The sequence below is a fragment of the Eurosta solidaginis genome, chromosome 2 (assembly GCF_040869045.1).
Source record: "Eurosta solidaginis isolate ZX-2024a chromosome 2, ASM4086904v1, whole genome shotgun sequence".
NCBI classification, from domain to species: Eukaryota; Metazoa; Arthropoda; class Insecta; order Diptera; family Tephritidae; genus Eurosta; species Eurosta solidaginis.
Window position 1 is genome coordinate 296,085,590 of NC_090320.1, and position 14,568 is coordinate 296,100,157.

Here is a 14,568-nt window from a genome sequence, read left to right on the forward strand (position 1 = left end):
TTTTGTTTAATTTCCTGATTTCAAATAATTACTGCATTAAAAATTATTATAGACATTAATTCTAATTAGCTTGACGTTTTTCCAGATTTATTCGCTGTTTCTTCAGCAGGTTTAATGCTGTCGTTCGTCCCTCCTTTCGCATATACATCAAGCACATTTACAAAATTCTTCTGATGAGTTTCCAACTGTTGTACTACATTGCTAGCTGCCATGTTGAGAGTTTGTACAAGTTCTCCTTGCGCTGCCTGCAAGCCCGGCAGTTGTGCATATGCCATAAACTCATTGCGACTTAGTAATCGTTCATCTACTATGCCTGCCAATAGTATCATTTGTGGGCACCGTCGTGTTATACGTAAAAGTTGGCCAACATGCTGCTCCGTTGAAAACACAATACAAGTACGATTCTCGAATAATGGTAATATGGCCTCAAATTGTGTGCCCTCAACAGCCGTTTTCATAATTTGTTTACCATACGCTTTGAAATGCATATTTTTTTTGTGTAATTGTACACGTATAGGAAAGAGATCGTCCTCTTTGATAGAATTTAAGTGATACAATCCAACCATACGGGAATGTTGCAACCAATTACGTACTTCACGTGCTATTACTAAAGCATATGGATTTTCTGCATCTACATTTCGTTTACGGGGTACAAAGCAATTTTTTGTTGGATCTTTTTGCTTCTTCTCTTCAGCATATTTTTGTACGAGAGCAAGTACTCGGGCACGTTCATAATGTGGTGCACGCGGTCTTTGTATGTTGATTTTACCACGGAAACGCTGTGTTTGAGTTATAGGTGTTCTACAGGATAGTAATATTACTGCAAAGTTAAGGAGTTTAATTAGCTTTTGTTGTATAACTATCAAAAAACACGACCGCTGCACCTACCTTGACGGAGTAACTGTGACATCTTATGGCCTTTTTTCTAAATCACCGGCTGAAATATCTTTGGAATAACTGGCAATTAAAAAATATACTATTGTTTGTGAAAATTATTCAAAAAATAAATTCTCACAATTTAAGCCAAACAACACAAATTTTTTTTATCACGAGCGCGCAAGCATCAGCTGTTTGCACGTAATCGTTAATCATTCACAATAGTGGCAGCAGTGATTGTGAGCGCTAACAAGAAGTTATCGAGAAGTGTAATCGTAATTGTGTTCGAAAAGCCGTTATAACGTTTGAAAGTAAATGCGAAAATGTCGAACCCGAATTTTTGCTGCTCAACCAAACAATGTGAGTAAAATGATTGAATTTTTTTTTTCTTTGAAGTATCGATAATTGTTCTTTTATGAGCAACTGAATATTCGGGTACTTTCGATAGTTGATTTTAAACCATCGGTAATTCTTGACTTTAGGATACAACTGCTAAAACTCGTCCAAAGACGCGCTTTGGACCCAGGATCAAGAATCCGAAAGCGGAAATTGGAAATTTTATTTCTTTTCAGAGACATTTGCAAACAAAATTGGAAATTTTCATATGGTTGTTGTGATTTTGATGATTTTGATGATTTTGTACCCACAAGAAAAACTGCGGATAAAAGTGTTTTGCGCGGATATAGATTTGGTCTCTAAACCGGTTTTGGACCCACCCAGGGTAATTTTTTATAAGCGCGGCCAAAGGCCGCCAATGCACCTGTTCTGCGCAAAAATACTATGGATTCCATCCCTGGTTTCGGAACGCTCCGGGGCTAGTTTGCGGTTTTTTGGAAATATCTTTTGACAGAAATAAAATTTGGAATTCCCGCAATCGGATTCATGGTCCTGGGATCAAACCGCGTCTTTTGACACCTCTCCCGATATGGAAGAGTTTTAGCAGTTGTACCCTAAAATAAAGAATTACCAAACCACCTAACTGTTACTACATGATATGACCGCAAATTGAACCTATCAGATTAGCGCCTCGTTTACTTACCAAGTACTAGCATAACAATGAAATAGTTCTGGTGAGGCTGGTAATAATTTACATCCTGTAAAATTATGTCGAATTTGAGCATAGCCCTAAAGCATAGGTTCCTAGCATGCGGATCATGCCGCTCACTTCATCTTCAGATTTCAGACTTCCATGGTCCCCGGAGGATAGACGAGCTAAGGGGTGGAGGCAGTTATTTGGACTAAAAGGGCTAAAATACTACATGTAAAGGCACTTAAGTTGTAGAAAGTTTCTAATAAACCATCGGAAGCTACCTGGGGGACAGTTAGGGATAATATAACATTGTTTTTCTATAAAAGTTGGGCATAGATTGGCATTTGATTTTATGGAAGCGCTAGTTTTATTGCCGAATAACTGCTGAGCCCGCATTTAGTAATACAAATATGGGGTAACAATAAAATCTACTACTTTCCCCTTTAGATTACTCCAAACCCAAAAATTTGGTGGACACTTTAATCATAGTGCCACGTGTAATTATTTGCAAGAAAATACAGAAATGGCAAGAATATACCGAAACAATTACTATTAAAAATAAAGGAATGGTAAGTTTTCCAAAGGAATGCCAGAACTTTTTTTACAAATGATGTTAAATTCTACCCATTAAAAAATTTTAATTTTTTTTTATTTCTCAATTAGTACCCACGGAACCTTATATATTCTACTGATAGCTCACAAGATACGAAATTCGTATTTCCTCAACATTGGGAGTATGATCAATTACAACCCGATGATATCATTGAAGTACAAGTTGTAATCAATCCAACTGGGAATAGCGTAAAGACCGCTTGCAGACATATTTACATACAATCTACCCATCCAAATATAACATTTGAAATTCCTATAATTGGTAAGTTTCTCAAATGAAAAGTATATGCGATATTTTTAAATATTTTTCAAGAAGTAGTTCGTCTTATTTAATCAGCTAAATTGTTTTTTCTCGTGTTTCGCACATCGATTGTCAAATTTAGTTGTCATTATTGGCAAAAAAATCTTAACCCTTTCAGAAAGTTTGTAGTTTAAAATTTTTGAAAGATGGCTTTCATTTTTAAATAAAACACCATCATTTGCTATAAGAACACGCACATATGTAATACTCCTATATTGCTACAAAAGGCTAGGTACATTCCCAAACATCAGAGTGCCGATATATTGCTGTTTAAACGTTTTTGTTTCTGTATTCAATAATCGAATGTACCTAAATTTTAATTTTTTCTTGTCACACTTATGCTGCTATAATCAGAAAAATTTTATAGGCTGTCTTGTTTTGATCTCGAATTCAAAGCACAGTGCGAGCATTTTCTATTAGCAATATAGGAGTATTACATATATGAGAACACGCCAAGAGCAGTAGGGTGCATGTACACTTAAAATATTTCGTTGCTTACAAGCCCATGTTGTTGTTGTTTTAGCGATAAAGACACTAAAATTGTATTTACCAAAGTGTGATTGAATTTGACAGTTCTCTCATAAAGAACCGGAATATATGTCAAAAAGAAAAAAAATCGTAACCCTTTCAGAAAAAAAAAAAAAATAAAAAATTGTTAGTTTTGAATTTGTGAAAGACAGCTTTAATTTTTAAATAAAACACAAGATAAAAACACGCCAAGAACAATAGGGTATATGCACACTTATAATATTTCGCAGCTTACAAGCCCATGTTGTTGTTATAGCAATAAAGACAATCCCATTAAGGTATAAGCCCGACCATCCCGGAACGATTTAATTTGACCACATGGAACCTTCTAGGCAGACCCGCATCCCACCTCTAGTTCCATGAGGAACTTGTGCCAGAGCCTTGCCTGCTAAATATTTGTATGATACTTTCAAATTCGTAACAGCATTCCCCTCGAGTAGGTGAAGTTGACAATTGGGTTGCGGAAGATGTAAGGCTATAGAGCTTTTTATTGCGCTTATCAACACTTGAATCCTCTTACAATTTCATTTAGATCGTAGAAGGTAGAAATATGAAGAGGAGCACAATGTATGACGATTGCGGTGCGTGTTACAATACTGAGGACAGCAAAGGCAAAGCAGTACGTTTTTTTCTTTCAAAACACCAGCTTGCGAAAAAATACGGATGCGTTTAGAAGAAAGCTATGGGGTTGTATTAACAGATTCATCTCGCCTTTTCAAATATAATTTTAAGGAAACTGTATCAGCTGTCCGTCAGATCTGAGTATCTACAAGCGTGCTCAGTTATATCCAGGAGCTGTTCCCATTTCAATTGAACCGAGTCCTTCAAGTTGAGCACAATTAAACAAAATACCATATATGTTTCCGATTTGGAAACTCAAACAAAAAGAAAATATTAAATATGAAACTAAGGCTCGAGGATGTTATGTGTATACACTTAAAAATCCTAACAAAAAGTAGCTCTGAGAAGATAATTAATGCGGAAAAGCACAAATCTTGGGCGACTAAATACAAAAAAATGGCTTTTACGGTTTGTAAACAGATATGTTTTACTTTTAGGAAAATAATCTCTTAACATAATGTCAGATATTCAAGTGAAACTTGTGTGTTTGGTTTTACATATTTAAATAAGTAGGGTCGGCTTATTAAATTCTCATATTCTTTTCTCTGTAGTCTGTAATGTAATGTTGTTACACAAGGTTATATACACAAAAAAAAGCAGAAGAGATAAATGGTTCATGCACCACATTATTTCAAAAATTGCATTCGATCACGGATCGTATGTCACGATACGGCCCCTTTTTTCTCCACAATAGGCTATAAACACGAGGTTATTGCGCAATGTGAATGCTATATAAGCCGGAGCTCGAGAGCATAAAAAATGTTTTCGCACAGTAATAATCGGTTTTGTTTAATTTTTTAATCGATTATATCAAAAATATCCCCACAAGAACACTCTCGGATAGGTATACAATTTTTCAATTTTTATTAACAGTCCAAATTTAAAATGTTTTTACCGAGCGCAATAGCGAATGAAAGGTTCTACCCCAGAATATTTATGCACATACTATCTTCAAACAATTTCTTAAATAAGGTATTCAACAAATGAGTGCTGACTAACCTACAAACCTCTTTTGATTTGACGAAATTAGGGTATTAACACACAGAGAAAAACCAATTGTAAATCGAACAAACTTGACTTAGTTAAAAATTGTGTATGGGGCCCAAGAAACTTGTACATCCTACCAAAGTACTTACATAATTTATGCTCGACAATGGAAACAAAGATTGGGCAATTTATTACCTAATTTATTTATTATTTATTAAGATGATGAAAAAACTTAGTAGGTTAGTTATGCCTAAGTTAAGTTGTGGTTTACGCAATTTTAAGTAAATTTTACAATAGTTTTTCTCTGTGTGAAAATCGATGTTTGTAATGGAATATAAAAAGGGAATACTCGGTTTCCAGTAAAATTTCTCAAAAGGTTGCCATTTCATAACTATTAATCAGTGAGTTAATAGTTATTTTTTTCCTTTATTAGTCTTAAAACCACCACCTCGCTGCTATATACCAAAATCAATTGATTTCCCGTCAACTGTACCTGATGAGTCTACTCATTATGAATTTGTCGCATTTAATCCAACCAGCAAACCCCAAACAGTGTCTGTAAGAAGGTACATATTGACTCAAATATGAATCAGGGGAAATTCATCAAATTATGTTTTCAATTAGCTCTCTAAAATCTATTAAGATAATTTTAAACAAAAAGAGTATTCCACCACGCGATTGCATGCGGATCTTGATGACTTGTAAAGTTAATGATGAAAAGATATTACAGGATATCATCAAATTGAAAGTTGAGACTGGTATGTAGCATTTTATTACTTATTGTATACATTTATATCAAAGCATTACTCAATATTTGAGGTAGATATCAAAATATGTAATTTTCTACTGTAATAATTCTTTTTGCAGCCGTTATGGAAATTAACATTATGCATGTTCCAGCTAAAATATCTCTTTATCTCAGCACAAATAGTTTGATTTTTGAGGAATTGAAATATGAACGTGAATCATCACAAACATTTCATGTTTGTAATGAGTTATCTACAGATATTAATAGTACAATAATCTTCCTTACTGATCCTGATCAATTGGAAGAACAACCAAATAAAATAGAAAAAGTGCATTACCGTACCTCATCTTTTAGTAGCATTTTTTCAAACAGCAGTTATCATCCAATTGAAGAGGAAGAATTTAGTTTAGTTGCCTATAAGCATTTTAATGCCGTGCAGGTGTGTGCGAGTGGACGTAGCATACAAAAAGTAGCACTTTCTAAGGTTGGTTGGTTGCTGTGCTGCCCGGCTATGGAGCCGGGCCCAAGTAGCGCTCTAGGCGCCATTTTGATGCACTTCATCCTGGAACCAGTTACGTTTTGGATTGATGTACCCTGCGTATAGTTTTACTCAAACCACTTGGGTAGATCAATAAACCTACTGATATCCTTGATTCGGCAGTTTGACACCGCCCTTAAGTTCGGAAACACATAACTGCCTGGAGTTCGGGACCGAAAATTCGCAAGGGCTGGGCACTCGCAGAGAAAGTGAGTAACCGATTCCTCGGCACCCTCCTGTCTACAGCTCCTGCACCTCTCATTTTAGGGGACACCCATTCTATTCGCGTTTGTGCCAAACGGCCAGTGCCCTGTAATAGTGGCCGTGATTCTGTATATTTCTTTCCTAGACTTATTTAGTAGGTCATCGGTTCTTTTCTGGTTGTAGTCTGGCCATATTAATTTGGTGATTCTACAGGTGTCCGTAGAGTACCAATCGCGGATTGCTCTTTTCCTTAGATATGTGAGAATGTCTTTTTGAACTGATGTGAGTGGTCGATGCACCGTGACTGCTTCCGTGATGTCTAACGATGCTCCTTCCTTTGCTATTTCATCCGCTTTTTCGTTGCCGTCAATGTTTCTGTGGCCGGGTACCCAGCTCAGAGTGACAGGTGCCTGGTTGGCTGCTTCACATAGCACCCTCTTACAGTTATCGACGGCTTTAGAGGATATGTACGGTGATTCTAGCGCTTTGATTTCCGCTTGGCTGTCGGAGTATATAACTACCTCACCGTCTATCCGGTTCTTCAAAAGGAAGATATAGGCCCTCTCTATTCCTTGCAACTCTGCTTGGAAGATGCTGGCTGTGTTTGGAAGACGGATGGGGATTGCGACTTTTAGTTGGTTGGAGTAGACACCTGCACCGACGTCGCAGTCCATTTTGGAGTCGTCAGTGTAGATTGAGGTGTCATATTCCCTGCCAACTCTGTCGTCCGCCCAATCCGTTCTAGAGGGTATCTGCACCTTGTAATTTCTGTCGAAAGTCAGTGTTTTTGAGAGGTAATCTGTTGTCGAATCCACATCGGTGAGCCTTTTAGGATGACTTTCAAAGGAGTTCAATGTAAAAAATTTTGAAAGTGCTAGTTTTCGTATGGCACGTCAAAGAATACTTATTCTTTAAGCATTGTAAATTTAATAACTCTAATCATACATATTTTTCCATCAACAAATACCTTTCTCAGCATGCTTTAATAAGAGGGCGTAGCTCAATAGAGCTAACTGTACTTTTTAATCCAGTTACATTACCGGAATGTGATTTTAGTGATGTTTCAATGTCACCGCACAAAGTTCGTACTAAATTATTTTTGTGTGTTGATGATATTTTGCCTAAATATCAAAAGTGTGTGAATATTTGTGGTTATATAAAGGGTCCCGAAGTAGAGATTAATCCGAAAGAAATACGACTACGTAAAATTTACATGGGTGAAGAACATTGTGAAGAAATTAAAGTTTTGAATGTGGATGGTAAGTATTTTGCAAATCTTACACTTCTTGTTCTACATGAAGGCGAATTCAGAACCAGGTGTTGTTATCCCAACAGCTGATTGCTTCTTCTTGATTATTTTCCATCCGACGTCTTGTAATACAACATGTCAGTAAATCGGAATCAATGAAAATTTTCTTTTCACTTGACATTCTTCTGCACGGCAAATGGGGTTGAATTCGCTTTGTCACCACCTTTTATAGATTTGCCTTGGTATACGTGTACATATGAACCAACTTATTTCGGTTTCAAATGCAGACCCTACAAAGTTTTAAAAGAAACGAGTTCATATGATTGAATTGAAACATGTTGGTTAAATTTTAGTCCATAACTTTTCCATTTTTAAAACCAAAAAACACTAATAACAAAACATTTCGGTTTAGATTCAAAACAAAATTTTTAAATGTGAAACCAAAAAATACTATAGCTTAAACAATTCTGTCTGTTTCTAAGCCATTGAGTGTATATTTGAAACCTTCAAAAACTAGAATTAAACACTTCAGTTTAAACTTTAGACCAAAGAAAATCTGCAGAATGAAATGCAGAAGTTAGTGGAAGTATATTCAAGAATACAAAAGTATTTTACTTACCAATTTGTTCAAAATATGGTTTCAAGAACTAAAACAATTTCGTTGTGCTTCATTTATGTATACACAAAAATTTTAATAAGCAGTTCCCTGCTAGTGTAGAATAAAGACTTCAAGGTTCCAATTTCAGACCACTCATTGGATAACATTTTTTTAAATTTCTGCACGAAAAATTAAACCCAAAAATATTAAAAATCGGATTCATCCCCTAAAAGTTTAGAATATAGTCCAAAAAAGTTAAAAAATGCTGTACAGGTAAATCTTTCATGTCTTAATTTTAAAATTTTCATCAAAAATTATATTTTCAAGTGTCGACTAAAGTTGAAACCAAAAAAATCTTAGAAATTGCTTAAAACTATTTAGTGGTTTGAAAAGTAGTTTAAAAAGCTTAAAATCAGCAGTAAATTTTGCTAATTAGGTTTAAAACACAAACCGTGCAATATTGGCACATACACTTTTATTGAATGAATGCACAAACGTATGTAGATCTACAGCTTAACATATTTAACGAATTTAGTGAAACTTCGCTTATTTGCACCCTTCTACTAACGTTCGAATCACTAAACTGTTGAACAAATAACTCCACTATTCAATAATGCAAAACGGAATTTATTAAAGTACTTCACAATAACACGTCTACTGCTCAACAGATAGCGTGCTTAAATCAAACTGAATCGTCGTGCCTCAGCTGGTACTGCTTTTATACTTTTTGGTTTCCTCGATGACATATTTCTAGGCGTTTCTATTTCTAGAATTTGCTACTTGTTTGCCAGCTATAAAATTACCAGCTATAACATAACTAAAGATGCACGTTATAGCTTCTCATATGCGTGTGCATATGTGAGTGATACTTCCACCGATGATTGCCTACTTTTGGGAGTATCTCAGATATATGCATGTGTTTGTGCTCTCCGCTGCTTGCATGGACATATGTATAGACATAATGATTGACTTGTTGATGTGCATACAAGTCACTGCTTAGTATTGGCTAAGAGATGATAATATCCCTTAGCGTTGCTAATATTCGTCACAATATGAAATTAGAAATTAAATGTTACAGTCGGGTATCTTATTAACTATCTCTAGGTAAAGGTAAAATTATAGATAACTCTATAATTTATTCATAATTACCGATTAACGAAGGGAGAAATCCAATTATTTAATTAATTATTACCGATTAACTACGAAAAGGAAGATGATCTCGTAATATGTTAACTTTGTCTGAGGATTACTTCATTAAATTCGGTTTGTAACTCCACTACGAAAATTGTTAAAATGCTAAAGAAAGAATAAAAGAAGATTCAGTTAAAAACCTTTGAAGTGTATTTTTCCAGGCTAGAGAGTAAAGCGAAATTCGCAATAAAAATCACGAAAGTCAAGCTAATAATAATAACTTGGAAAGATATTCATCCCAAGAGATTTGGGCCGAACTTCTCAAATTTGACAGTAGTGTAGGAGATTTTTATAACAGACTGGGTCCAAAAAACTTACAACAGTCCACCCTTAAAATTGAAGACGGTCCGAGCAATCTAATATATACTGAACCTACCGACCTAAATAACATTTTTTTTGTTATCCTTCACAGGTAAGGTAAATGCCCATGTAAAATTCCTAGATGTTATTTATCCAAATACCGCTGGCGCTGTAGTGGAGCCGATAAACGGATATAATTTGGAGCCATGTAAAAGCGGAATTTTCCGCGTCTCATTTTTTGCTAAAGTGGTTGGAGCTTTTATAGTACAACTACGTTTTAAAGTCAAAAATGGTGACATAATTGAGACGACCATGAAGTAAGAACACATTCCCAGCAGCAATAAATATATTTAATAAAAATTTGTATACTTCGCACAGGGGCCAATCAATTCATGCACGCTTGAAGATATTCCCGGATGTATTACAATTTGGCGTTGTACCGTTTGGTATACCATGTAAACGTTTAGTGTTATTAGTGAATCCATTTATGGTACCGGTTACGGTTCAAGTTACTGTTGGTGATGATGGCGATGAAACACCGCTAGTTCTTAATGTAGAAGATGCCGATGGTCTTCAACCAATAACTGTTAAAGATTACGTAACCGCAATGCTTGAAATGGCAAATGAGAAAAATTATGATAATGAGGCCGAGGAACATACAATCGAATTGATAAGTAAAACTGACTCGATGTTATCATACCGCTCGGTCAGCACCGCAAATTCTTCCTGCAGTAGTGATTTCGATTCGCAAATTTTAGGTAAAATTTAAAGGAGTTAACAGTTCTTGAAAACACTTACATATATACATATCAAATGCATATTTTTTAGATGCCATACCAGATTTTGCTTTTAACATCGTAAAACGTATTAAGGATAACCGCTATTTAGAACACAAAGAAGTGGAAGATTGCATAGTTAGCGAAGCCTTAGAAATGCTTTTAAATACAGACTATTTTAGTTCACTTAAAAGATTTTCTAATTATGCACAAATGGATTGGAATGTTTTACCATTTAATCCAAAAGAGGTTTATTGTGACAAAGAAATTATATATTTACAACCGAATGCGGGTAAGAGTGTAACGGTTATACTCATACCAAATAGAGTTGGTGAATGTAATCGTGCCTTATACGTGCGTATATGTCCGATAAATGATGAAGGTGTTGACATTGGTAATGCTGATGCAGGTTGGGATTTACGTAATAAATTTTATGTAAACTCTAAAATGATGACCACTAAAATTTGGATGGAATATGTTTGCCGTTTACCCGACATTAGCTTTACGCAAGAAACAAGTTATGAAAATGATAATATTTACGTCGGACAAGAGGTTAAATTTGCTATGCTTTTTAGAAATCTCAATGGTGTAGGCGGCTTTTTTTACTATGATATTATAGTAAGTTATTTTAAATGTTAACAATATATTGTTCGTTTATTTGGTTTCCTTTTTTTATTTATTTGTGTGGTCCATTTAATTTGTCTCGTTTTTTTTTTTACTAGTTTTACTGGAAACGTTTTGTTTCTTTTTTTTTTTTTGGATTCATTTGGTTGTTTGTTGTTCTTGTAGCGATAAAAATACTTCTCGAATGTTTTTGGGGAGTGTTTACGATGTTGATGGTACTTTGCCGGATATAGATCCGATACGTTCTGGTAACAAGAACCATTGAGATACAGGCCTCACCATCTCGAGAATGATTTAATATGGTCACATTGAACCTTCTAGGCCATCCCGCTCCCACTTCCATGAGGAACTTGGGGAAGCCAGAGCCTCGGCTGCTAAAGAAACAGTATTCACCACGGGTAGTTGAGGTTAAAAATTGGGCTATAGAAGCTATAAATTGCGCTATACAGCCCCATGAATCAATTGCGTATTTAAGTCTGCTCTTACGACAGGCAGTTTGTTTTTTCTTTCTCTGTCTTTTACCTATCTTCTTTTAATTCGTTTGCTTGGGACGGTTTGTTAGTTTATTTTAGTGTTTCTTTTTGCTCAGGGTTTTTGGTAGTTTGGTTTCTTCTTTTCGATTCGTTTGGTGTTTCCTTCTTTGTTTGCCGTAAGTCTTCTTTTTCATATATTGTTTAATTACGTTTTGTCAGTTTGTTTATATTGTTTTAAATAACTTGTTTTTTATTATTTTTACTTATTCCTCTTTTTTTGGTTTGTACTTGGTACTTTTGATGAGTGCATTTTTTGGTTAATATGAATTGCTTGTTTTGTTTAGTTCACGTATTTCGTGCGTTATATTTGTTATTGGTTTAATTTTTTGTTAGTTCGGTCCTTATTTATATACATATATTTTTTATTTATTGATATTACAGAAAGCTTGTATAAAGCAATATGAACAAGTCTCGCTAATTAAATACATATTTATTATTCAGCCTGTTTATTTTTTTCCGTTTTTTTTCCATTTGGTTTGGATGCTTTTTGATAGCTTCTTTTTTTCCTTTATTGTTTCGTTACTCAATTTTTCTGTTGCATTTTTTTCGTTTTGCTGACATATATTCTTTGGATTATGTGATTTTTCGTTTAATTTATTTTGTTGGGTGTGTTAATTTCATTTATTTTATGAGTTATTCGACTGCTGAGTGCAATATCACTTTATCTCCGTGCGGTTTCAGAAACACCCCACCTCTGAAAACTTTGCAATAACGCCCCATTTCGGAATTTGTTTCAAAAATATCTTATCTTAAAATTCGGTTGAAGAACGCCCTATCTCGGATTTTTTTTTTATAAACACCCCAGCTTATGTCAAAAAGTATTGAATTTGAGCTAAGATATACGCTATTCAAACAAACAAAATCTGAGATAGGGCGTTCTTCTACCGAATTCTAGATAGGGAGTTATTCGAAAGTTTTCTTACATAAGAGGTTTTCGAAGCAGCAAACCGAGATACGTGATATTCCACTTAGCAGTTGATTTGTTTTGTTTAGTTTCTTTTGTTTTCTTTATTCGTGGTATCAACTTTGTCTAATTTTTGGTTTGAGATATGTTAAAATAACTGATAATCGGATGCTATATTCTTTAAGGCCCGGTTTTTCAGTTTGTCAGTTAAACTACGCTTAAACTTATTCCGCAGTTTTTCAGTCAACTTTAACTGAAGTTTAAGCTGAGCTTAATCGGCCGATCTGGCAGGGTTAAACTCTATCATTGCTGTCTGATAACAGAATTCTTGTGTCGGGCAGAGGAATTTAACAGAATTCTTGAGTCGGGCAGAGGAATTTAACAGAATTCTTGAGTCGGGCGTTCGTTCGAAATGGCGTCGATTATACCCAACAAGCATTTGGGCTAGAGTACCATTAGAGCTCATGTTGTAAATTAGCATACCTCTAAAATCTCAAGAGTTGTTACGAAACAGTGGCTCAACTTGAGAATCATAGTGTACTCAGCAAAAGAGGGAATTTTTTATGAAGCGAAAAATGCTATTACTTAAGTTGAAAAAATGATAGTTCCCAACTTGTGGTTCTTTGACTGGAATCAAGGTTAAGATGCCAATACTACAGTATTCACGAAAATAAAATAAAATATATATGATTTATTTTTGATAAATTACGCTTCATTGCTGCTATCAATCAGGTGTTTATTTTTCACAATAAATAGTTGTTGGCTGGTGGTACCACCTTAGAGATTTTTTTTAACTTCACCTCAACTCGATATCCAACATGTTGAATATTCATTTAAGAACTGTAAATTTCTCAAAATCTCTCAAAGTTTGGATAATAGTATGAAAATGCTAATGACGTTGGAGATCAACTCGAGAACTATAAATTTTACAAAATTTCTCAAAGGTTGGATAGTGATCGGTGAATGAAGTTGGATAACAACTTGAGAACTATCTGGTTTAAGAATAACTAAATAATTATACCACGGCCACCTTGGTGTGGTGGTAGCGTGCTCCGCCTACCATACCGTATGCCCTGGGTTCACACCCAACGCAAATCAACATCAAAATTTTAGAAATAAGGTTTTTCAATTGGAAGAAAATTTTTCTAAGCAGGGTCGCCCCTCGGCAGTGTTTGGCAAGAGCTCCGGGTATATTTCTGCCATGAAAAGCTCTCAGTGAAAACTCATCTGCCTTGCAAATGCCGTTCGGAGTCGGCATAAAACATGTAGGTCCCGTCCGGCCAATCAAGAGGAGCACGACGCAAATTGGAAGAGAAGCTCGGCCTTAGATCTCTTCGGAAGTTATCGCGCCTTACATTAATTTTTTTTTTTAGTAATGATGTTGGATATCACCTCAGGAACTAGATATATTTCCCTGGAGAAATATCTTTTAAATGTTTGTTGGGTAAGCGAAATCCAGCTGTTGTCGTATATACGTATATACAAATTATCCAGATAAAAGAAAACCAATGTTGCCTTACAAAAAAGCCTACCCAAAAGGCGGCCTTAAACTGTAACTGAAAAACTGCAGTTTAACTGGAGTTTAAATTTGACTAGAGTTTAAGAAAAATTAGATTAAGCTTAGCTTAACCCTGCGTATAACAAAGCTTGCCCTCTAAGAAGATTCAGAGGAAAAGCAAAGCCGCCATGGTGGAGCAATGAGCTGAGTCTTCTAAGAAGACAGGTAAAAGAAATGTTTAAACTCGCAAAGACCGCGGAAAGCGAAGCGTGTCGGGACGAGTACAGGGATCTACTGAGGATCTACAAGCGTGAAATTACCAGGGCGAAGAGAAACTCATGGAAAAGTTTCTGTACGGACATAGAGTGCTCCAGTGAAACAGCACGGTTGAAAAAAGTCCTAGCAAAGGGAAACATAGTCCAGGGACTAATAAAGAAAGAGAACGGGGAA

At 35.3% G+C, this 14,568-nt stretch overlaps 2 protein-coding genes across 2 annotated transcripts in view; one reads left to right on the top strand and one right to left on the bottom strand.

Annotated features, from left to right (window-relative positions):
- Nucleotides 1-1,095, bottom strand: mRpL10 (mitochondrial ribosomal protein L10). The gene is made up of 2 exons (XM_067768630.1): nt 889-1,095; nt 1-820 (listed from the first exon to the last, which is right to left on the bottom strand). The coding sequence occupies exons 1-2, from the start codon at nt 908-910 to the stop codon at nt 66-68; spliced, it is 777 nt and encodes a 258-aa protein (XP_067624731.1). The 5' UTR covers nt 911-1,095; the 3' UTR covers nt 1-65.
- LOC137241250 (uncharacterized) overlaps nt 1,004-14,568 on the top strand; it is a 25,706-nt gene continuing 12,141 nt past the window's right edge. The window contains exons 1-8 of the mRNA XM_067768633.1: nt 1,004-1,236; nt 2,354-2,475; nt 2,570-2,792; nt 5,404-5,521; nt 5,580-5,713; nt 9,896-10,100; nt 10,162-10,541; nt 10,612-11,177. Of these exons, the coding sequence (XP_067624734.1) occupies nt 1,200-1,236; nt 2,354-2,475; nt 2,570-2,792; nt 5,404-5,521; nt 5,580-5,713; nt 9,896-10,100; nt 10,162-10,541; nt 10,612-11,177 (1,785 nt within the window). The 5' untranslated portion in view covers nt 1,004-1,199. The remainder of the gene's footprint in view (nt 1,237-2,353; nt 2,476-2,569; nt 2,793-5,403; nt 5,522-5,579; nt 5,714-9,895; nt 10,101-10,161; nt 10,542-10,611; nt 11,178-14,568) is intronic.